Raw genomic sequence first — 23997 nt, 5'->3', positions numbered from 1 at the left:
TTGAAAAGTCTGGCAAGGTCAAATTAGTGCAATTTGGGATCTTGGCACACCACTGAGAATGGAGGGAGGAGCAGTTTCTTTCTCTATCTCCACCCTACTGTGATCCTTCCGTAGTATAGCCAGGATAGTAGTTTGGAAGCTGGGTAACAAATCCAGTATTTTGGGAAAGATACTGGGCTGCTGCTCTCTTATCCTTTCCTACCCTTTCCAGAACTGTGGTTCTTAGTTACCTTATGTCAAGATAAGTGACAGCTATTCATGCTTCTCAGGCTGCCTGCAGATTCAGGCAGGCGTAACAAGATTCCTTACACAGGGGCTTTTAAGTATTTATCACCCTGCAGGCTTCTAGACATGATGGTGGTGGTGGTTGGTGGGAGCTTTTTTAATGAATGGCAAGAATGTGATACAGAAGATGAGTAGAGCAGTTCTTCATCCCTGTCTTCTGATGCCGGCTTTGATACCTATGGTGCCTGCATCCTTGCTTCTTCATCACTGTGAAGTACAACAAGGTTTGGTCATGTAGATATGATCAGAACAGGAGCAAGCAAACACTTGGGGTCACCTGAGTGGTTGTTAGCTGTGTGTGTCACCCTGGCAGCTCCCTAAAACTGGAATCTGCTTTACTGACCAGATCAAATATTAATGGGAAAAAGACCTGTGGAGGAGAGAAAAGAGCAGGTTTTTGGAGTTGGATATGATTAGCTGATGTGTGTAAATACTTGATGGGAGGGAATAAAGAGGACGGAGCCAGGGTCATCTTAGTGATTTCTACTGTAAGGGTGTTTGAACATAAGAACAGGTTGCCCAGACAGGCTGTGGAGTCTCCATCCTCAGAGATAATTCAAAACCCAGCAGGACATGTCCTGGGCAACCTGCTATAGCTGACTCGGCCTTGAGCAAGGGGGTTGGACTAGATGATCTCCAGAGGTGCCTCCAACCTCAGCAAGTCTGTGATTCTGTAACTACACTTGCAAAACACCTGTTAGAGGGTAGTTGTGATGAGCTGGCTTGGGAGGTGAAACTAGCTTCAGAAGTTCTTATAGATCCCTGGAAATATCCCAGTTAAAAACAGCTCTCCATATTTTTTTTAAAGTTGTTTTTTTCCAGGCTGTGCTGGAACATAGCCTGCAGACTAACTGATAATCACAACTGGGGAAAGGGGTGAACTGTAGTACCACAGCAAAGCCAGTGGAAAGAAGACATTTTCAAGCCGGCTCAATTATTTGAGACAATCTGGCATGTAGCTACACTTCAGTCCTTGCCCCCAAAGTGTGGGGCTATGCCATTCTCTGCTAAGATAGCAAGCTTGGCATTTGCCTTAAGGTATCAGAAGAGGATCTAGGAGGTCTAGAAGACGAGAGCTGAGAGAGCCTGAGGCTCTTAAGAAGAATGAAGGAGAAATGTGATAACATCATGGAGTAGTAAAGGGCTGGAGGGACAATACAAGTAATACAAGGAGAATGCTTGTAATTTGTTCTCCATATCCAGGGCATATAGGACAAAGTGTCAAGGTTTTTAACTACAGCGAGACATTAGGAAAAATTCTTTATAGCAGTAAAGCTAATGAAGTTCTGGAATAAAGTGCAAAGGTGGCTGTGGGGTCTGTGAAGGAAATACTTAAAACACAGTATAAAAATTGCAGTCAAGGATGGCAGACTGAGCTGACCTGCCTTGGAGCAAGCAGATGGACCAGAAGGTCCCTTTTTGTCCTCAGTTTCTGTGACTCCCTGGACAGTGGAGTTAATATGCAGCTGAGAGCTTGCCTGTAGGAAGAGGCTCCTCTTACTTTCCCTCACTTAGATTCTAACTCACAGGGGAAAGCAAGAGATCCATTTTACCCTGTGGTTTTCTTACCCTTGGACCTTCTTCAGAACTTGAGATGCACCATCTTGTGTGGCTTTGCACATCTGATGATGTCACCAAGTTCGAAGTTAGTCCTGTGTCTAGCTCCCCTCATTGCAGAGAAGCTCAATACCAGAATTGGCCTTTTTGTTGTGCTGAATGTTGGTTGTTCTCCTTCCCAGTCAACAGCCCTTCTAGAAGACCTGTGCACTGAGTAGTTTGAAGCCTAGCAATCATATAACTTGCTGCCAGTGTCAGCATGTGTAAAAATGTCATTATGCACTACGGTGGCTCCTAACATGGAGCAATTCCTTAGGAGAGGGACTGTGGTGGAAAGGCAGGCAATCTGCCTGGAGGCAACCACTGCTTTTTAACTGATCTTGTGGGAGGAGGGGAAATAAGTTGATAAAAATAATAAAAGGTGGTAATGCAGAGTAATTTGGGCATCAATTCTGGTACAAGAAACATCTCTAATCCAGTGAAGGACTTTCAATCCTGATCTGACACATCCACGGGGAATTCTCACCAAATATGTCTTATTCTCCTCCTATTTGTGCTCTCCCACACCCCATCCCAGACAACAAATAACATTTTTAGGCATGCTCTGAGTAAGCACGAGGGACTGGACCCCTCTGGTAAAGCAGGCGGCTGGGGAGAGGAAGTTGCTTGCTTTGAAACGTCTTCTCCAGAAAGTTACTGGCTTCAAAATTGGCATTGAGAATTCACTGGCAGATGAGCAGGGATTTTCAGGCTTTCACTGGGTTCTAAGTGGGGAAACTGAAATCCCTGAGGAAAAGAAATGTCTAAGTCCCTCTGAGGCTCCAGGTCATAGTACCTTTTCAGACCATCTCCCATTTGTCCCTTCAGTGGAAGGCAATGGCCTCAGCTGTCTTCTGCTTTTTGCAGTCTGTGATTTAGAGGGGGCTTCTCAAGTGTGGGTTAGCATCACACTGCCCTGGAGAGTCAAAACCCTGTAATGTGCTGAGAGAGCAGACTCTCCAGTCCTGGCATTTCTTTATATTCCAGCCCACAACCATTCCCTTTCTGAGAAACCTAACCACTTTGTCTCCTTTATTCCCTCCCTCTCAGCTCCCTGGACACGTCTACTGCCATGAGATGTCTCAGCCAAGAATTTTGAGCCAAGACAGGGGGGAAATGGTTTAACCAGATGTGTGCCCATGCCTGTGCCACTGAACTTTGAGATGCTGATATTTAAAAAGCTTGCCATCTCCCCTGCCTCCCAGCAGCAAGGTGAGTAATGGGTGGGACAGCAGCATATCTAGAAAATCACCTCTTTTTCAAGGGGAAGGAGAGGAGGTTATAATTCGACTGTAAAAATTTGCTCCAGGCTGAAAACTTGGCAAACAAAAGCTTAGCTTAGGAGTGATTTAAAAGGAAACAACAAAAAAGAATAAAATAAATCAGGGCAGTCATTTTGGGTGGAGATGAGAGTCCAGAGCTTAAAGATCATTCTTTAGTGGGGGAGGAGAAGGAGCGGCTCAAGACAGGGTTGCATTTGGCTCTCAGCCCTACTATAACTAAGCCTTTCAAAGCCAGGAGAATAAACTGAATGCATGTCCAGTCCCTGGCCTCTCCCTTCACCCATCTGTCAGAGGAAAGCAAGGCCCTATGTACTCTTTAAAGCAGAGTGGATGCAGATATGGTGGCATTAGCTGAATTCCTCCTATTGCCACTTCCTAAATATGGATTTCCCTGTACCTTAAATTGTACCTTAAAAAAGCACATAAAGTCACTGAGGCGCAGCTTGCCTAAGAGGTTGGACTCAATGATCTTAAAGGTCTTTTCCAACCTATGTGATTCTGTGATTCTGTAAGAGACGAAGAGGGGCATCTGTTGCTTTCAGCATTATGGATCCCCCCAGGCCCTCTCTCGGTCTGTGCCATACCACACCTGCTGCTCAGGATCTGTGCCCTGCTTCTGCCTTCAGCATTGCATAGTGCCACTCCTTAACAAGCTGAAGAGTTGAACAAGAGGATGACTGCTCCTTGCAGCCCTTACATGGGCTGACTCCTCCACAGTCCCAGGCTCACAAAGCTAAGGAAGAGGAAGGAGAGCTGGTTGGCTGCATGGCAGCAAAGACCATGAACACAGAACATGCCTCTAGAGGGAAGGCTTTTCCAGACCATTACCTAATGTGCACAGTACACATGGTTGGCAGCACAGTTGGCACAGGCCTTGAGAAACAAAGACAAGGCGTAGCCAGTTACCATGCTTTTGTCATCTCCAGACCCATGGGCCCCTCCAGCCTGTGTGCCCATACATAATTACACTGCAGGCTCCCTTTGTAATGCTGTGACTGTTGTGATTTTCCTGGTGGCCTGGAGCCTCCACACGTCAAGTTAGGGAGGAAAGTATAATGCTGGCATTTTAGACAGCCTACTGAATTACCTATCCACTTGGATGTACAGAAAAAGATTTCACAGTGAGAGGGGGTTAAGCACTGGAACAGGTAGCCCAGCAAGTGTATGAAAGCTCCATCTTTGGAGATTCTCAGAACTCAATTGGATAAGGCCTAGAGCAACCTGACATAGATTGCTAACTCTCCTTATTGCGATGCACGCTTCTAAAACAGCCATCCCCTCGGCTGCCTGATGGAGTGCTTTGGCTGTAGCAGGAACCAAGGAACAAAAGGCTAAATTAATGATCAAAGGCTTGTAGATGTGAAGGACCTTTTCTGAAATCTTCCCTCCCACTGCATGGTTAATACATGTTCAGTTCCATCAGCTTAAGTGACATGGGCAGTCGTGGTTTAGATGGGATGTTACCTAATTCTGCTCAGAACAGGCCTCCTTTGAAGGGCAGCACAGCTTAAACCTCTCTGGCTTTTGTAACAGACTTCATAGTTTGCTCGCACATATTTTTATATGTGTTCACAGATCCTCCCTTCAAGCACCTCAAGGCTGTCTGAAGAATTTAGTGCTCTCCAGAAGCAGACAGTGCCAGGCTTTGCTCATATAAAAGAAATGCAGTTTAAGCCTGGAGAAATGATAGAATTAATGAGGCAGATAGAACCAGCCAATACAGAAACTTTTAGGACTAGGTCTATTTGTTAAGAAGGCTTGGAGAAGCTTTGCTTTGTGCTTCTGGCACTGTGGTTCTTGCAGCATTAAGAAGTCTCTTACGTATACTGGTATACTGCATAATTTGAGGTCAGGTTGTCAAAGCATCACCTTTCTGAATATGTTGAGGAAGGCTGTTCAAGAGATCTTGTTAAAGTGAAAGAAGCCTTGTCTTTTAGTCTGCTCTTATGTTTCAGTGCTGATGCTTCCGTGTATTGTCATTTCTAGGGAAGACTGAAGCCACTGAGCATGGAATCTAGCCCATCTTCTAGCTCCGCAAGTGCAGCAAAAACATTTACGGACTGATCTTATACAGCTCTTCTCAAGCACTGGAATTTCCAGGTGTATATGTTTTCAGGGCACAAGCAACCCCAGGAAAGCTGCTTTTCAAAAGGTATGTCATCTCTTGTTTAGACTAAAAAAACTGAAAAGGGAAAAAAAGAAATTAAAAAAATTACCTTTGGCATCAAAACAAAGCAAGTCTTTCTTTTCCCTAAGCCTCTTTAACTGTGCCTTGTGCAAAAGAAAATTAAACTGTAAAAATGAGTTAACAAAATGGGGATGAAGGTAAAGGCAAGGTACTGACATTGGAGAGAAGGTTAAATCAGAGCCCAGCAGAAAGAACACGGCAGTGGAAGAAGTTTAACAAGTTCTTTTTATGTGCCACTGTGTCATGCTTCCCTTCGTTGCTCAAGAATGTTGCTTCACTGGTTCCTAGGGTGTGAAGGGGCCATGCTGCTGGGAGGATGTGCCCCACAGACCATGCATGAGCCACTATTGAGCTATCTGACGCCGCCAGAAAGGGTGATCCATCTGAAAATTGTTGTTTTACTTGTATTACAGTTTTGCTATGGACCAGGAACTGGTCTGGACTTTGTGGTCAGAGGTCTTCTGTAGTATGATAGTTTGCAGAACAGTACTGTGCAGGGCAAAAGTGTAATGAGAATAGGCAGGCACTCCAACCAAATAAAGGGAAGTTAATATGCCTCTGTAGAAAGTATCCACAGTGGTCAGGAGGTCAGGAGGAACTCCTCTTGTAAGGAGTTCAGGAGATTAAGCTAAATGCTCTCTAAAATAATGGAGATCCCTGTCACCTTTGCTGCCTTCAAAGGAAAGAGGCAGGACAAAGTGCTCATAGACTGTGTTATGTGTACACATAGAAAGCAAAGCACAGGAGGAGCCTGTCGGACCTTGTGGGGAAGGGTAGAGTGCACTGTGAGTGTGTGACAAGCCCTGGCATACATACACCTTGCCACTGTGATCAGTGGCTTGAAGCCAGGCTAGGTCAGAGTTTACACCAAGGACTGACATCTCTCCCTCCTGCCAGTGTTTGTACACATCCTAAACTGCTGTTGCACAATCTGGTGTGAGTGGCACGCTCTGCTCAGAAGAGACCTGAGACTGGAAGAGCAGGCTACATCTGTCTGTTGGGCAGGACTGCAATGCACTGCTAGAGACATTGGAGCCTGCTTGCTTTCCTTCCCCTCCTCCGGTTCCCACCTGCACCCCCAGCCCTGAAACAAAGACTCCCACTAAAAGCAAAGAAGTAGCTATAGCAGAAGATTCCCTAGTTGCTGCCCACGTCAACTGCTGCTGCTCAGGCTGTGCCTTGTGTGATGACAGCAATGATTCAATTAAGTGATTTTTTTAATCCTTCCTCTTATGGCAGTAAGGCCTTTGTGTGGACACTCTTAAACCAGTTAGAGCGGCCAGGAACTTATCAAGTATAAATTTGTAAAAGAAAAGGAGGCGGAACTCTGCTTCCCTTCTCTTTTTCTGTTTGTTGCTTCTACCTATGCACAGCCAGGCAGTTTGATGATGCTGCCCAGCTGGTTTTTAGCTCTGCCCCTCTGGGAAAAAAGAGAAAAAGTGATCAGCCTCCTCCACCATTTGTTCTGCCCTTGGTGATCTCAAAGCCTGCTCTGCAGCACATCTTTGTGAGCTCCAAGGCTGTTCATCGTAACTGCCCCTTCTACCCATTCCAGCCTAAAAGACACTTTATAGGCCTTTGCTGTAAAGGACCACACTTCACATGTAAAGGACTCAGAAAAGCCAATGTATGACTCTTGTAACAGCTGTAACTCAGCCCTTTTTGCACATGTATCATTTTTAGTTAATATAGATGGTGTTAACATTAATGCCTTAACCCTTGAGGAAGCTAGCTAATTTCCAGGTCGATATGACCAGGGAGCTGGCTAATTTCCAGTGTTTTGGGGAGAGAGCCAAGAAGTGCAATGCCAGGGTGTTTCTGGCTGCTGGTGTTCCTGAGGGGAGTACATCCAGGTCTGTGCTTCACCCTGGGCCTCCACCCACTGCCTGCCACTCCACCATCCTCTGCTTGTGCTGTGGACTAAATGTCTTTAATGGCAGGGCTACAAGTTACCAAGCCATAGCTGCATGTCGTGATACTATCAACCAAAATGCCTAGAAGGGGACAAACTGGCAGCTTATTAACCCAGCCATACAAGGCTGGTGGCTTAAGAAGAGACAGCCACCTTGGCTAGGAGTTTTGCATGAGTAAGGTGTAGCAAAAAAGTTACACCATCACCCATGCACCCGTCGTTACTGAAACGTGGATCTAACCAGGAAAAGGCTGTGGCAAGCGGGCAGGAGAGGGAAAAGGGAGGGGGGATTTCAAACACCACAGCCCAGAGAAAGCAAGCCCTGCATTCGTGCTTGCGCCAGTAGCCTGTCTGTGTGCTGACCCCAGGCTCACCTGAGCCTTGGCAAAGCTCCCCTTTGTTCTGTGTTGGCATTCAGAATCCAGAGTTATCCCACAGCCACTTTGTGACCCGTTCCACCCAGACAGCCTGCCCATGACTGCTTCATAAAGCCAAGACCCAGGAATCAAAAACAGGGCATGTTTCCTGAGCAGAGATGGAAAACAGCTGTGCTGGAAAAAAGGAGGGGTTTGCTGGCTGAGCAGTGGAAAATACAGATCAAGGCCTGGTTGTGCAATCTTCCCTGGCTGGCCTTTGGCTGCTATTGTGGCAAGGGGACCAGCTGGAGCTGGCAGGAGGCTGCTGCCAGGCGATGGGGGTAGAGAGAGCCTCTGGTGACAACGCTAGAAACCCAGAGCTTAGTTCTGCACGTTTTATGGATGCCTGGGAGGCTGATAAGTGACATCTGGTGATGCTGCCCTCTCCACTGTGCTGCGGTCAGATCTGTCCGGCCAGTCCCAGATGGCGTTTGAATGGCGAGGCCCGTTACTGTAAAGGCACACAGATCTATAGGGCCACAGAGAAGCAGCGTCTGCCCAGGTGTGGAGCTCGATTCCTGCCTAGTGCTCATAAACTGCTCACTGTGCGGCCACAGCCAGGGGATGTGGTTATGTAGTCTGGCCAGGTTCCTGCGTCTGAATCCTTAGCGCCCGTACCGGGCAGTAGGTGCACACCAAACAACTAGACAATGCAAACACATGCTGTGCAGGGAGGCTGACCAAAAAACCTTAGAGCTAGCATCTGCTCTGCCGCCGCTGTCCTCTGAAATCAAGGGAAGGCTATATCATGTTTTTACTAGCCTTAAGTGCTGCTTGCTTCAAGTCAGGCTTCTGGAAGAGTTCTTGATTTTTATCAAATTCAAAATCTCTAAGCAAAAGTAAATGAACCGGATGAGTCTGAATCCAGAGGCAAGGGGTGCAGGATTCTGTCTGTTTTATTTAAATCTAATTATTGTGTACAAGGAGAGGATGGACAAGAACAGAGAGGGAGAATTAGGCCTTTGCTTCAGAGACAAATTATTAAAAAAAGTTACCCTCTCCTGCTGAGAGAGCAACATCTCTTCTCCCAGTGCTCTCTGTAACTAAGCAAGAAACTAAGGTAAGGGGCAAAATGGTGAGAAGGCAGAAAGCAAAGGAAGTGGGCAGGACCATCAATCACCTCCTGGGCTGATACATACCAGCTACACTGGCCTCTCTTCTTAGCACCTGAAACAGCAGAAGACGGTATGATGAATGTTTTTCACTCTATAGTATTGGAGCTATGGATGCACTGTAATTGCAGGGAGATCATGTTTTCTTACAACTGGCTCAACCTACCGAGCTGAAACACATGGATTCAGACCTTGCTCTGTAGCAGTTTCCAATAGTGTTCATCACTAAGACAGCAGAACTGCAGAGGAAAAAAAAAAAACAAAACCCATCACTGCTACAGAGCCTGTGAAGGGAAAGAAGGAAGATGTGGTGTGGTGACCTGTAGGAGGGAGGAAACTGCAGAACTGAGGCAAGAGCAGCGCCCAGAGGAGTTGTAGAGGGAAGCAATTTTGGTCCAAATAGCAAACTTTGGAGTATTTTTGGCCCTCTATGCCAGGTTTTGTAAACCAGGTACCTCAAGGTGAGGGGGGTAGGATGGGTGTTGGCTTCAGATGCTGGAAGAACACAGTCTTAATGAAATTAACACGAAGAAACAGTAGTGTTACCAGAAGCACGCTGTGACCTAAGGCAAACAGGAACGTGCAGAGATGGATGAAAGCAGCATTACATTTGCAGTCTAGGGGCTAGGCTCCAAGTGGATGCAAACATTGCATTATTTGCCTTTTAGGTAGTTTGCTTCCTGCCATAAAGGATCGCATAGTCCTGAGTTGGGAGCTGAAGACTATATGTACATCACAGCCAGCCTCTCCTTCAGTTGGATTCTCAAGATGCAGCTTACGGGGGGCTGCAGGAGGTGGCTCCCACTGTGCAAGAAAAGGACAAGACAAAGAACTATGAGTTTTGCTAAGGCAAATGCACTAGCTTTAGCTATTACTGATTTAACTAAACTTGGTACATAGCAGGCTTTGCATAAGTGCACACAAAATCAATTTGTTTAAACCTGGGCAACTTTGTAGTGCATCCAGACAAACAAAACACAGATAGATACACAAAATTAATAGCTGGTAACAGCTTCAGCATTCTTAGAGCTGTTGAAAATTTGGCATTACTTGCAGATAAAATCTCCAGTGCTTCAAAGTTTATTTTCAATACAAAACAGGATGAAGGCATATTTTAGAAATAATTTGCAAAGTGAGGTGCTAGTCTTTTGGCTTTTACTGACCTGAAATTATTCTTTTAAAAAAACCCTGTCCTTCCCTTTTAACTTCTTAATGTGATATCAGTCATCAGAGTTCTTGTGAAACAAACAAACATTCTGCATCTGTATCTACTCAGCAGGGTCCAAATGGGACCTCAACAGTGGCTGAAACAAAATTTCATTTTAAAAAAAATATGAGTTTTGTTCCATAGAAAAGTTCTAATTTTTATGAAATTATATTTCCTGCAGAAAAGCAAAAACCAAACCTATCATTCAAAGGTTTCACCCGATGTCTGTTTGCTCTTCAAGAGGGAGAAGGGTAGTGGAGAGAAAGCAAATGTGGGTTTGGGAGAAAAGAAGTCCTACCAATAAATGGGGGCAATGAAAGCAGAGGGAAGAAAGTACAAATTCCCAGGCATTCCAGACATATCTGGTATCCTTTACATCCTGCGCTCTGCACTTCAGTTGTACATATTTCAGTGTTCCACCACAGAGGCAGCTGCATTTCAGTTGCAAGTTATTATATGAAGAGTTTTGTATAGTTGTCACAGGATCTTATGAGATGAAAAGGAGCTGACCACGGCAAAGAAAGTAAAATAGAACATGCAATCTATTAACTATGCTGGAAACCACTTATGCCACAGAGAAATGGGTGCCAGGAAGCAAAAACTTCCAGAAGAAATTAGAAAAAAAAAAAGGAAAAAAAAAGGAAAAGTCACTGGTAGCTGGGAGAAGAGTACAGGCTCACTACCACATCTGAGCTGTTGAAAAACAGCCGCTGATTTTCTGTAGCTCTTCATCTGTTTCTCTGTTCGTTTTTGTCCTTCTCTTTAACCTTGCTGGGTAAAACACATCTCCAAGGACAAATAAAAATGATTTTCTTACCAATGCTGCTGACTTTGCAACCTGTCAGAAAACTGACTAAACTTGAAGCTCCTTCAGTCAGTCACTTTAAAATATGGTCAGCATTGTGTTTAAAAAAAAAAAAAGAAAGGAGGAGAAAAAAGAAATCTATTCATTCAACGCCAGGGTTACTCTGCTGCATCTTAAGGCAACCCAACAGGCTCTGGGAGAAACAGCAAAACTGTGGTGATGAGTAGTGTGACAAAGCGAAATGTTGCAAAATACTAGGCTTGGCTCTTGCATTATGGTGAAGATGCTTAATTTGTCTCCATTAAATAGGTATTTTATTGAAGGAGCCTTAGATCCAAAAAGCTGTCCTGGGAACCAGAAAACACTGTTATGAACCTAGGCCAAGGAAATGTTGATTAATTTTGCTAGCGTCACACTTAACATGCCCAAGGAAAAATGTCTGGATCTTAACGTTTAAGAGGTTGAAATCTGCAGTGGGTGCTTTTGTCATTACAGCCATCTTCCCTGGAAGCATTTCCGCTTTTTACCTGCACCACAGGTGGATGGAGAACCATAATTTATTTTAGGAAACTTTTCTGCCTCAGCTGTTTCTCTGCTCCTCAGAGATGTGCCCAGGGAGTTGACTTACAGCCCAAATAGACTGAAGGGATTTATGGATCGGCAGGTCCATCTACTGTCTCTGACAAGCACTGCTTTCAAACTGTGGTTAGGACAAAGCAGGGGTAACTTTTCAAAAACAGCATCAACTTGGTCAGGGTCACAACAAAAAAGGTGAAATAACAATTCCTCCATTACCCATTGCCTGCACATTTACTGTATGCTGGCCTGGCCCATGCAATTCATCCTTTCTTATATTCTAACAAGCGTTGGATTTTGGCTTATGAGCAAAGTGCATAGGTGTGTAAAATGAGAAGTTGTGTGTGGCTCGTCAGGCTACGTATGTGTGTGTGTTGGGTCTGCTTTGTGAAGTAGCTGGTTTGGATCCCTGGGCAAGAATAAATGAGGGAGGAGAAAACATGGAGAGAGTCAGCTATAGGAACAAGGTGAACTCTAGAGCAAAAGATGTAATTTTTCAATCAAGCTTTTAATGAAAAGATCATAAAATAACAGTTTCTCATCACTGTACATTAAGACTGCAAATTTCTGAATGCTGAGATCATATTATAATTTCTGTATCTTTTTATATGACACTTGAGTTGAAGCCACAACTATGTGTGGCTTTGACCTGAATTCAAGCTCTTGAAGGAAATGAACAGAACATTGCAGCAGGAATGTCGGCCTTTCCCTTGCCCTCCCCTCTTCTCCCCCTCCCCAGGAAACATCCAGGGCTCCTAGACTGACTGATAGTTAAGGCTTAAAATTTAAAAAAAAAGAGAGAGATGCAACATCCCTTGTTCAGTTGTATTTAAAATATTAAAATAAAATGGGGAAAAATATCCAGCCAGCTAGAACAAGATCCTCTCATCATAGAAAAGTTATCCCCAGCCAGTCAAAACTCCTGTGGAAGTTAGAGCAACAGTTGTGCTAGGTGCTTCGATTGATGACTTGGGAATGAGAAAGTTTAAAAAACGTCCCATTCCTCAGGGAAAGCAAGTGCTATGAAGTGTGTCCCCTAACTGCCAACAAACGCAGCACGAAGTATTCTGTTATAGGCCTTCCCTACTGCATCCCACAGGGTCTGCTCTGTTCAAAAAACACTGATCCATTGATCCCTATGTGTTCAACACTGGGTTTCAAAATACTTAGGAAAATTGGGGAAGAAGGGGAAGAAGAGGATTGTGATAGGAGACAACTGAACAAAAAATGCATTTCTAGCTCTAAACTTACGTTTCAGTATTTTTGAGTCCAGTTAGTTAAAACAAGCAAAGCAGAATAAATAGCAATGCTGTTGTGGCACAGAGATGAACTAGGGCTGAAACAAAGAAGCCTTCCTGACTAGGAGGTCCAGCTAGGAGCCTTACAGCAGAGCTGGAACTGCCTCACAAGCGATCCCAAATATTTTCCTTTTACAAGGAAAGTAGCAAATTTAGTGAGTCTAATGGGCAATCATCAAAGGTGAAATTTCTTGCCCTACTCTGAAAAAAAGTAAAATATGAGGAGTGGAAAAGGGCTGAGAATGAGCTGCTGCTTGCCTGCTTGTCTCCTGCACTAATATCAGGACAATAAAGCACCATGGGACTTTAAAAGTTGCAACAAGCTACTTTCAGCTATTGAAGGCAACCCCCAAATTTTCTTTTTCAAGAATATGGCCAGTTCTGGAGTGCAAGAGTAAGCTTATGGAAATAAAGGGTTTTACAATAAATTGAGAGACTTTGCTGATGCTGAGCAAATCATTAAGTTTAAACAAAAACTAAGAAAAAATGCCAGAAGTCTATTTAATTATTCCAGAATTACAGCTCAGAGCTCATTTAGATTTTAAACTCTTGCTTAAACAAATGTTTATTCAAACACACCATCTCAATGATGAGCATTTCTGCTGTCTGGGGAGAGCTAGATGTTTACTATCTAGAGCCTCTCAAACCCATTTAAAATGTTAGGGAGGTTTTGTCTCTCTGTTTTTTATTTGCTTTTCCCTTAACTCCAGCACAGCTGATTGGAAAAGTTTCCGAATTTGGCAAATATCCAGAAATCAACAGACATCCTTTCTTCTTGCTAATTTTTAAGGCTGTAGCAGGTCCATAACTGCTAACTCCACCAATACTGGAACAAGAGGCTTTGTAAAATACAGCTTTTCCCAGGGACTCTAACCACCTTACGCTACAGGGAATCTGATGCTTCGGTATCGTTTGCAAGGCCCATCACAAGATGGCACAGAGGCTGCTGTTGGGTTTGGCACGAAGCTTCCTCTGGCTATCTTAGGCATCAACTCCCCACTTTTGAGATCCTTATTGCTACCACAGTAAACAGTAAGTGAGGGATGAAGGGGACGTTTTAGTAAAGGAGCTACGTCCTGTCCTTCAGGCAGGATAACAGACTTGTCTCAGTCACAAGCTGCAATCGGAAGCACACAACTGTTTCTCTGATGACTTGTACTTCTACGGATTTTGCCAGCAGTCACCTCAGAATTCGTTTCGTTTCACTGAGTGTGCTGGATGTTTCCCTGGTCAAGACCCATACTCCTGCTTTTCAGAACTGAAGCGACACGGTAAAATACTGCTAACCCAGACTTTGAACCTGCACTGCTTGAAAACAATGCTTTCCACACACACGAGAGAGAGGAAAAACAAACAAAAACCAAAACAGGAATCTTAAAAGAGTGACACTGTAAATGGAAACATTTAAATACAGCAAAACATAAATTCCTCTTCTATGCAAAGCTACAAAAGTCCAGTCTTTGTATTGTCTTCACAGGTTATGGTTTATGGCTATGCTGAGAGTCTCTGAGATTCTTTTTTTTTTAATATATTTTTTTCATTTTTTTGAAATCCTGTAGAGAAGACCCTGCGGACACATCTTTGTGTTTGCAACTTTCTGAATTACATTGCAAAACTGTGCATACAGAATCTGAGAAATAAATACATTCATTACTGCACATACATATTGATACAAAAACAACACTGTCAAATAGTGTTTGCACCATCTTTGTTAGATATTAAGACCAGGCAAAATTAATATTTCATTTTCCATCAGCCCCCCCTCAAATGTTTGAGGTGGCTTTGGTGTAGAAGGTAAAAGCTACAAAGGGTCAAGACTAATGATGGGGAGCTTTTTGTTAAACCTTTTTTTTTTTTTGGCTTCAGCGGTATTTTAGCAAACCATCTTCATTGGTCATCTTTACACTGTTGTCTTTAAACTGTTCTAACATGCAAATCAAGCTTAGGTTTCCACCTAGGAAGCCTTAGGAGTTTTGGTTGGGCTCTTTGCACATGACTGTAAGGTCTGGAGTGAACCAATCCAGCTGTTTAATTAAAAGGTGGCTCAGGTGGACCGAACAGTACAGCTCGGGCCCCAGCACAGCTCTGAACAGAAGGCAGCTAGGCGCCCGTGCTCTCGCCCTCACGCCAGACCATTAAAGCTACCCAAGTCACCGCAGGGAGATCAGCCACCTCTGCCACAGCCCCTGCCCAGTGCAGAGGGGTGGTTCAGAGTTGTGCGTACTCTTCCACGTCAGCAGCCACAAAGCCTCACAGAAGCTGCATGTCGATAGCTCTTTGGTGTCTTCTGTGATCTTTGTGGCTCCTGCTAACTCCCCCAAATGCACAGAGCTGGGCTTTTGGGGTTTTTGCCAGGAATTTGCTTTTGGAGGTTTTGCAGTAAAGGATTGGAAAACAGCTCAGCCCAGCTCCCCATGGCTAACATTAAGGAGATGTGCTGGGTACAGCAGCTCCCACCATCTTCTGACAACATCCGTCTCTATCTCTAGAGCTTCTCGCATCTCTCTTTACCCTCTCCGTACCCTCAGACTCCTCTGAGGAAGAGGTAGGCTGGAATGCCTCCACAGTAGTGCCTGGGTCTCACTCCCAGCAACATCTCTCACGGGTTGAAGACAAAAAAAATAATATCTACGTGCCATATTTCTAATTGCCCTCCCTCTCCCCGCCCTCCCCGAGCAGTGCTGGAATGCAGGCTGGGACACAGATCTCCCCTCCCAAGCTGGGGAACGCTGCGTAGCCTTCAGAGACAAACCAATGGAAAAAGCAAAGATTAATTTTGACTGGCCCCTAGATCTGTTGAGGTCTGAAACTGTAAAAGTTTATGTAAACAATGAGATAAATATATTAGTACTTTTCTGAGCCAAGTGAGGTTCCATACTCATTCAAATGTGCTTTGGTTTAAAAAATAGTTTTGTGAATTTGGGTATGAGCTTCTTTATTATTTTATACAACTTTCGCTATTTTATCTTTTTTTTTTTCCTGTTATTCCGAAAACATTCTGGAACTAAGTGACTAAAGCATATACTTAAGCTGCCTGGCCTCTTTTTTTTTTCTTTTTGTTTTTTTTTTTTGTTTGTTTTTAAATTGTTTTATTCCTCTTGAGGCTCTTTGTGTATTTAAAAAAAAATTAAAATAAAATTAAAAAAAAAAAAAGCAACTCCCTCCCCCCCACCCTAAAACTCTTAAAATCTTAAATATGAAACTAGTGTTTTGCTTTCTCATTAAAATACAGAAAAATGTTTGATACAATACTATGTCGTACAAATGCAGTTGAGTGTTTAGGCCCCAAGCAGGCCTGAAACAGTCCCTGAAGTTTTGAGTATTATTAGTTATTCATTATTACTGTCACAATTTGGAAAATGTTGTTTATACTCAATCTATGGAACACAACTTTACACAGCTACTTGAAAAAAGAACAAAATTTCCTTTTGTACAATACCCTTGCTGTACACAGACTTTATGTCGTATTGTTTAAGTGCTGGGGAGGGGATAAAGTAAAAAAAAAAAAGACGTGCTGAAAAAGAATTTTTTAAAATAGCATTGGGTCCTGAAACTTCAACATGATTCTTGAGGCCTAAGAAGCAAATGAAGAGGGGGCCTGGGGGTGGGGGGAGAGGCTACATCACCCACACACATGGTTGTAAAAATGGAATTAAAGGGGGGGTGCGGGGGGGAGCAGGTTATTTGCCCGCTGAGGAGCTCACTGCTTCCTCGCACCTGGGGCTGCTCCGTGGCTTGGCTTGGTCGGTCACAGCTTGAGCTGCTGTCCCAAGGGTGGCTTCTGCACAGACACCCACCTGCTGTCCCCATTGCTGGCCGTCTGCCTCAGCGGCGGCAGACCCATCTCGGCAAACTGCAGGGCCACGAGTGAATGGGGGAAGCCCGCATCCAAAACCCACAGCGGGGGACAGGGCTCATCCCCAGCTGTGCCCTTCTCAGTAAGGGAGCTAAAAATTGTTTTGAAAATCTGGACTTGATGGGTCCTTAGCCAGCCAGCAGCAAGGGGAGCCTGCTCTGGCTGCAGCCTAAGCCAGCGTGGGATTCAGCTCAGGTTTAGGAAGGTTGGAGGGAAGGTAAAGGCAGAGTGAAAGTGCCTAGGAACTAATTTTGCACGGCTGTCCCTGGGCCCTGCTGAGACTTGCTCTGAGAAAAGGCAGGTGGCAAGGCCTTCCCTGTCCTCCCCAAAGAACTATTTTGGGGACATTCTCAGGGGGGTTTGGCAAGGAATCAAGGAGAAAATAATTCAATGTCTATGCAAAATGTGGAAGTGCTAAAGACACTAAAACCCCACCTAACCCCCCCCCCCCGAAAGAAAACAGTGCATCTCAGCACAATTAGAAAAATCCAAAAGTCCATGCTCCCCTCGCACGCAGGCGTCCGGGAGCAAGCGGACAATGGCACTGGGAGAAGCACGCTGGAGCGCAGCGGGCAAGGGGCAAGCGTGTTCCCTGTAACGTGACACCAGGCCGAGGCTCAGCGCCTTTGGGTTGTCTATTGCTTGGAGCCTGGATTCCAGTTTCCTCAGTTCATTCAGCTGACCCAAAAACTTCTTATGGGCTAGTCTACCTTAACAAAAAAAAACCAACAACAAAAAAAACCCCAAACAAACAAACAAAAAAAACCCAATAGAAAAGGAAGCTTATATTTCTTTGTTTTAGTCAAACATGCTCACTTTTTTCTTTTTTTTCCTTTTTTCTTTTTTGGTCGAAACTTAAAAAAATTGGTTGTTTTTTTTAAAAAAAGACAAAATGTGAGGTTTGGTAAACCTTACGCATAGAGACTATACTGGTTGGGGGGGGGGGGGGGGGGGGAACAAATGAAAAAACACAACTGTAAACCTTACTCAATTCAGAAGGGATGATTCTACTGGCTGTGAATTTTTACCACCACAGTCACAGGAGGCTTGAAATAAGCCATAGCTTTCCACAAGGTCACGCCAACAAAGTCAAGAGGGCCAAGAATCGGTGGGCTAAGTTCTCTGTCTTCTCTCCTAAACCAATAGCAGCTGTTGGCTGTGATGTCTTATGCAGATGTTGCAAGAACATTTTGTTTCTTTTTCTTTTCATTTTTCTTTTTTTTTTTTTTTGTGTGCGTGTGTTAAATTGTCTAAAAGGGAGGATATGAAACACTTTGGTTTGCTTTTTCCTCCTCTCCCCCACCTTATTGCACTCTGGATTCTAGTAAATTATAGGCTGCTATGCCCTCACCCTCTGTCCTGCCAGGTGTTTACAGACTGACCCAGATGTGCTGGGGGAGTGGAAGATGAGGGGGACATTTTCCCCTCCCCATAGTATCCAGATTCAATAAACAAAGCTGGAAAGGGCCCAAAAAGCTCAGAGAAGTTTTCTTCTTTTATCTAAAAGTGACTACAAATGGCCAAGAGACTGCGAATGAGCCAGTCCAAGCAGCCAGCACAGCCTCTGGCTCAGCGTATTTTTTGCTTTGTCTTTGGCCGATCTTTGCTTTAACATTTCTATAGCTGACTTTTGATGGAAGGACAGGGTGGTAAAAATCCCTTAACTTTAATTTAGCTTCTACTTTTATACATTTAATTACTTACAATAAGAGAAAAAAAAAGCCTAATCTTTCACTAACCATCTTATTGTTCTCATGAATTCAAGAGGTAGCAAAGGTAACAAGTCTGTCCACACAGACTTGCTCTTTAGTGAGGGAGGAAAGCTAAAAACATACACACACACAAAAAATAAAATAAAAAATAATAAAAAAGTACCTAAGGAACTTGTAGCAAGTCCAGCCTACATCAAACCCCCTCCCCGCCCACCCACCCTAGAATTAACCTCAGACCTTCCAGTTCAAACATTCACATAAACGTTACAATGGTTTTTCCTTTAATAAAACAAGTACCTCTAAGCAAAGAATATTCATACGAAACTACTAGAAAAGTAAAGACGACCCCCTGCTCACTGAAAGAAATTCCCAGGGCATCCAGTCCCTGTTCAGTCATGGGTAAGGCAGAAGAGGTTTGTCTGTTTTGTGGGAAAAGGTGGCGTGTGGTTATGTGTGTCAAGGATAAAGATCAAAACCAAAAGAGGGAGGGATGGTGAGGAGGCATTGCCATTTCTTTAAGTGAAGCACTCTGGCTGGTGCACACCTAGGTAGACTGCTCTCCCCACCACCACCAGCCCAGGGGAAGGGTGGTGGGTTCCACCACGGCTATGGCTTTCCCACAGTATCCGAAGGGGCTGCCAACCCTGTGAGGTGGTCCACAGACACAGCTTCCGCACTTGTGAATGCAACGCTATGTTATTTCACAGCTACTTAGGCCACTGAAAAGGTGTACTTCATTTTCTTTTTAATGGCAAGAAATGTCCCTACTGAGTTTGGTTTTAAGAGAGGAGGTGAGTAGGGCAACAGTAACGTGAAGGAAAGAGGCAGGGAGGGGGGAGCCAGCAGAGGTCGAAAGCTCCCCGTGGTCCTACCTGCTCCAGGTAATCAACATGGCAATGAAGTCGATGTGCGCAAAAAGTGGCATTTCTTGCCAGGTCACCAAGATTTGGAGGGAGAGTTGGACTAAATGCATCAGCTTGGCTGTGGACCTTTCTTTTTTAAAAAAAAGGGAAAAAAGGAACTTTTTTTTTTTAAATGTTAAAGCTACATTTGTTTAGGCCTCCCATGACTGAACAGTGTATGGGGAGTTGCCCCCTTTTTTGTTTGTTTTTTCTTTTTTTTTTTCTTTTTTTTTTAAGCAGCAAGTCTACAGAAAGGTAAATCACTGCGGATGGGCTCGAAGCTCATTCTGGAGTCTTTGGCTTATGTGGGAGAGGTATGCATTCGCAGGTGGCTGATCAGATTGCGCTGCTGGGTGAATTTCCCACCACACAGTTGACATTCGTAAGGTTTTTCTCCTGAGTGGACACGCATATGCTCTGTCAGTCGGTACTGCCGGGTAAAGCGCATCCCGCATTCCTCGCAAGCAAAGGGCTTGAGCCCTAAGTGGCTGCGCATGTGCCGTGTCATGGTGCCCCGCTGCGTGAACATCTTGCCGCATATGTTGCAAGGGAAGGGCCGCGTCAGCCAGTGAGTCTTCTCATGCTGCCGCAGCGTGGCTGGATCCTTGTAGCTCTTCTCACACACTGAACACTTGAAGGGCCGGGACTCCGCGGCATAGGACTGGTTGGGGTTGGACAAATCCTCGGCTTCATCCTTGCCACCATATGTGCCTTCCTCCTTGATGTAAAGGTCTTCCTCGGTGTGTGTCTCCACATGGGCATTGAGCTGCTCGGAGCTGGGGAAGCCTTTGCCACAAGGGATACAGACATACAGGTTGTCACCGTAGGCCACTGGCTCAAATCCCTCCTGCCGGTAGACATAGTTGGCACTAGTATGCCCGCCGCTCTCGCTCTCACTCTGGCCGCTGTCGTCACTGTTCTCCTTACCATTTTCCACCTCCTCCTTACACGGGTAGGGTAGGTCTGCACCGTAGGCCCCGGCCAGACTCCGCTCCACGGACTTGGACAAGGGCCCCAGCAGGATACCATTGGGCAACCCTTCGCCCTCGTCCCTGTCTTTGCCCCCCTCCTTTCGGTCAAAGGCATTGTCTTTCTTGATCCACTCCTTCTTGCGGGACGAGTGCCGGAGGCCCTTGCGCTGGCTGCTCTCCGTCAATGCGTGGTGGCACTCTTCGCTCAGATCCATCTCCATGGGGTCGCTGCTGTCCGCCATACTGTGAGGGGCTCCGACTCCAGACTCGTCGAACGATGAGGCACTGTTGGCTGCGGGGGCTGAGGCAGATTGGGGAGAGCCATGCTGGCTTTCACTGTGCTGCGTGTCATCGTGGGAGGCTGCAACAGGGAGCGACGGGCTTTTTTTGGACAGGTCGAGGCCTAGCTCCTGGTCGCCGGTGCTCCCATTCGCACTGCTGCCCCCACCGCCGTTCTTACTGGCTCCCCTGCTTAAGGAGTGACAGTTCTCTTGGTTGGAGCTGCTGATGAAGACCTCGTCATCGGAGAGCTTTCCCTTTGACAGCTCCTTTGAGTGCGAGCCCTTCAACCCCTCATTTGACCCTGAATAGCGAGCTTGGATGACTGAAGCAGTGGAAAGTCTCTGACTCCTGGCAGATCTCCCAACACCAAGGCCACCAGCCTTGCCAGCAAAGGACTTGCCGTTCCGCTTCAGCTTCTTTCTGCAGAGAGCTGCCAGGTCGTGCAGTTGGAGGTAGCTTGCTGCGGTGAGGAGAGCGTTAAAGTTCTGTTCACCGGGCTGGTCAGTCGTTAAGAGCTTACCAGTATAAATAAAGTCCAAGATCTGCCGGAACACGGTGGGGTTCACCATGTCCGTGTCTAAGTTAATCAGGTTGTCATGCAGGACAAGGGATTTGAAATACATGCTGCTGGCTGCCAGGATATTCTTATGGGCACGAAACAGGGCATTTTCTACCACAATGATCACATCACAGAGGAAACCTTTGGCTCGTTGCTGGTTCAGCTGCAGTAGCAGTTGTTTGGCATGATTTGGCAGTTCCATCTCCACCTTCTCTTCCTTTCACCTTCACCTTACCACCTGCAAAACAGGAGGATGAGAGGTGTGAACCTGCTGTTTCCACTCAAACAAGTCTACATTTAATAGACTAGCTTAACACGGTGCAGTCTATGTTAGGCTTGACACTGACTAAGGAGCTCTGGGTACATTCAGCCCTGCAAGCTGTGATCCTGCTTGGAATACAGAGAGAAGTATTTCTCATGGTAAGGTTTGAGTCAAGTCTTTCAAAAATCAGATTTGTAAATATCTTTTTACAAAAGCAGTTGTTGTTGGCTGGAATTACTATTCAAAAGATACCAGCAAGAAAACAACAGTTAGGTACAGGGGAAAGCTGTTTCCCTCTCCTAACACAAATCAGAAGGGAGGACGAGGAGCAAGAAGAAAAGGAAGAAAAAAGAAGCATCTACTTCACTGCCATTTGCATATCTGAGCATGTAAAATAATTAGCATAAGCTGCAGCTTCCCTGCTTTAACATGTAGTTTGTTTCTTGACTCCTACATGTTGAAATCTTACAACAGCCAGCTGCTCTGGGGTTGAGAAAATGACATATAGCAACTAAATCCATTGAAGATGGAATTAATCACACTGAGGTGTGAATGGGAAATCTCCTTAAGAGTATGAAAGGCTGCTTTAAAAACCACCACCCTGGCAATGTCCATATCCCAATCCATTGACATGAAGCGTTGAGCACTTTAAAAACAAGTTTTGCTGTAATTAGTTACATCAGAGTTGCAGCACGCAGGCAATGCGTCTGGTTCTGGTGGCTTGCTTCCAGAATTGCTGATTAAGAGGAAGAAGCAACAGCACAGAGGCACCAAATACCCACTTTTATCTAGGCAGGCCAGTGAAAGCACTTCTGGGTCACCAAGATATATTGATAGGGAAGGACAAAAACATGGCTTGCAGCATAGCACAGCAGCTATATATATAAATGCATCCTGTTCAAGAATAGCAAGAGACAGCCTACTACTACACTATTTTCACTACAAACATAATGGTGCTTCTCTGTGCACATAACACACAAAATCCCTGGATATGATTTTTAGGTGTTCCATAAAGGACAAATATGGGAAAGGAAAGGAAACAGCATAGCCAATATTTTTTGCCTAAACAGACTAATAAAAAAAAAAGTATGTTACTGAAGTAAAAGCAAGCTTATTTCCCATTCATGTAGCACTTGAAGCAGAGGTCTAGAAATCTCTGGATACGTGTTTGTCTAAGCCTTTGCAAAGAGTCAAGGCTTGCTGCAGCTACTAATGGGAAATATTTTTCGATTTTTACTTCTGTTTTTTTCTTTCTGCCTTAAATGATATTGAAACCAGGTAATGAGCCTGCAGGGAAAGCCCTGGAAACAGGGGTAGAATTATAGTTCTGCTTTTTACTGACCTTCATGAGGAAGATAATGTTATTGTTAAACCTCAGTATGTTCTGCAGCATAAAAATTAGCATAGTACAAGTTGTTTAAATTACCTCTATTTATGTCACATTTCAAATTTTACAGAAGTATTCATGTTCAGTAGGACATAAGTATGAGGTAGCTTATTACTTTTAGTAGATTTTAAAAGCAGTGGTCAGGTTTAAGCACTGTAACACTGCCTATCAAATTTGAATTTGTTAGCTGAAGTCTAACATGGATTTAGCAACCCCAACAAAATGAATGTAATGGAACAAGGCAGCAAAACCTGCAGCCAAGTTTAGAGCCCCATGTTTAAAATTTTGTCAGAATTGCCCACCAAGGGACAGCAACATGGGTCAGAGAACACATCTTTGACTGACGTACCTTTGTTGACAAAAGCTTTATAGCATCAACCTGGCTTGTGTATCTTGTGCAGTCCTGAACAAAAATAAATCCATTCCAGATATTTTCCAGAGCTGACCAGTTACAAACCCTTCTTTAGGAATTATGCATTTCAGAGGTGGGGGAAGAGGGGTGTGTTGGAAAATTTGTTAGTGAAAGAGAAGCAGGCGTTATTCCTTAATCTATGGCATTCCTAAGATCTCACTTTAGCTGAAAGCATGGGACCAAAGACAACTATGAGGTTAAGTCCAGTATAAAAGTTAGCAGATCTTCCCAAACAAATGGCAGGTGCAGCCTTACAAAGGCCTTGCTTTCCGTTAGTTTGCAGAGACTGGCTCTTAACAAACCCTGAACATTTGGATAACATCACCACCACCAATAACAACAACAAAAGCCCCCAAAAGCCCTGAAAAATCACAGTGGTTTATATTTCTTGTATCTCAGTATCATTTTTAAGAATCCTTCCTTTTCTGTTTTCTGCAAAAAGATTGAAAAAACATACTCCCAGTTCAGAGGAGCCCTGGCTCAGAAAAGTCTCAGATGCATTTCTAGTAAAAAAACCAAACCCCAGACCTCAAGAATACGTAGATGTCTCACTGGGGCCACAGTCTTTTATCATTGAATTTGGTGTGCAAAATTTCTCTCCTTTGCATTTAAAACAGGATCACAGAAGGCTTTGGACAAATAGCATTAGAGAAGTTATTTTTTCAGATTCAGATTGCTTCCTAGTCATTCAAGACACATATTTTTCAGAGCAATGAACCTGCTGTAGTATTCTTGTGCAAGTAGGGAATGAAGCAAGACTGAGGCTCTCCACTACCTCCACCATATCCATGACACTGAGACACAGCACATGCAAAGACATGAAAATACAGGGCACAAATCACAGAATACAGTAATGCTGCAAGCAGATGCCACACATCAAACAAAGCTTCGCAAGCTAAGAGCTGATAGCGTCTTCATAAGCAATATTGCCCAAGGAGCTGCGTGACTGTGAGCTGCTGTGCCTAGCCTGGGGCAC

The 23997-nt window shown here is 44.5% G+C and overlaps 1 protein-coding gene across 1 annotated transcript in view; it reads right to left on the bottom strand.

The window, feature by feature from the left end:
- Nucleotides 1-18470: 18470 nt before the first annotated feature.
- Nucleotides 18471-23997, bottom strand: part of HIC2 (HIC ZBTB transcriptional repressor 2) — a 73657-nt gene continuing 68130 nt past the window's right edge. The window contains exon 4 of the mRNA XM_072880203.1: nt 18471-21198. Coding sequence (XP_072736304.1) covers nt 19450-21162 — 1713 coding nt within the window. The 5' untranslated portion in view covers nt 21163-21198 and the 3' untranslated portion in view covers nt 18471-19449. The remainder of the gene's footprint in view (nt 21199-23997) is intronic.

Source organism: Ciconia boyciana, chromosome 15 (genome assembly GCF_034638445.1).
Source record: "Ciconia boyciana chromosome 15, ASM3463844v1, whole genome shotgun sequence".
Classification (NCBI taxonomy): Eukaryota; Metazoa; Chordata; class Aves; order Ciconiiformes; family Ciconiidae; genus Ciconia; species Ciconia boyciana.
The sequence above is the reverse complement of the archived record's forward strand: the minus strand, read 5'-3'. Positions and strand labels throughout refer to the sequence as shown.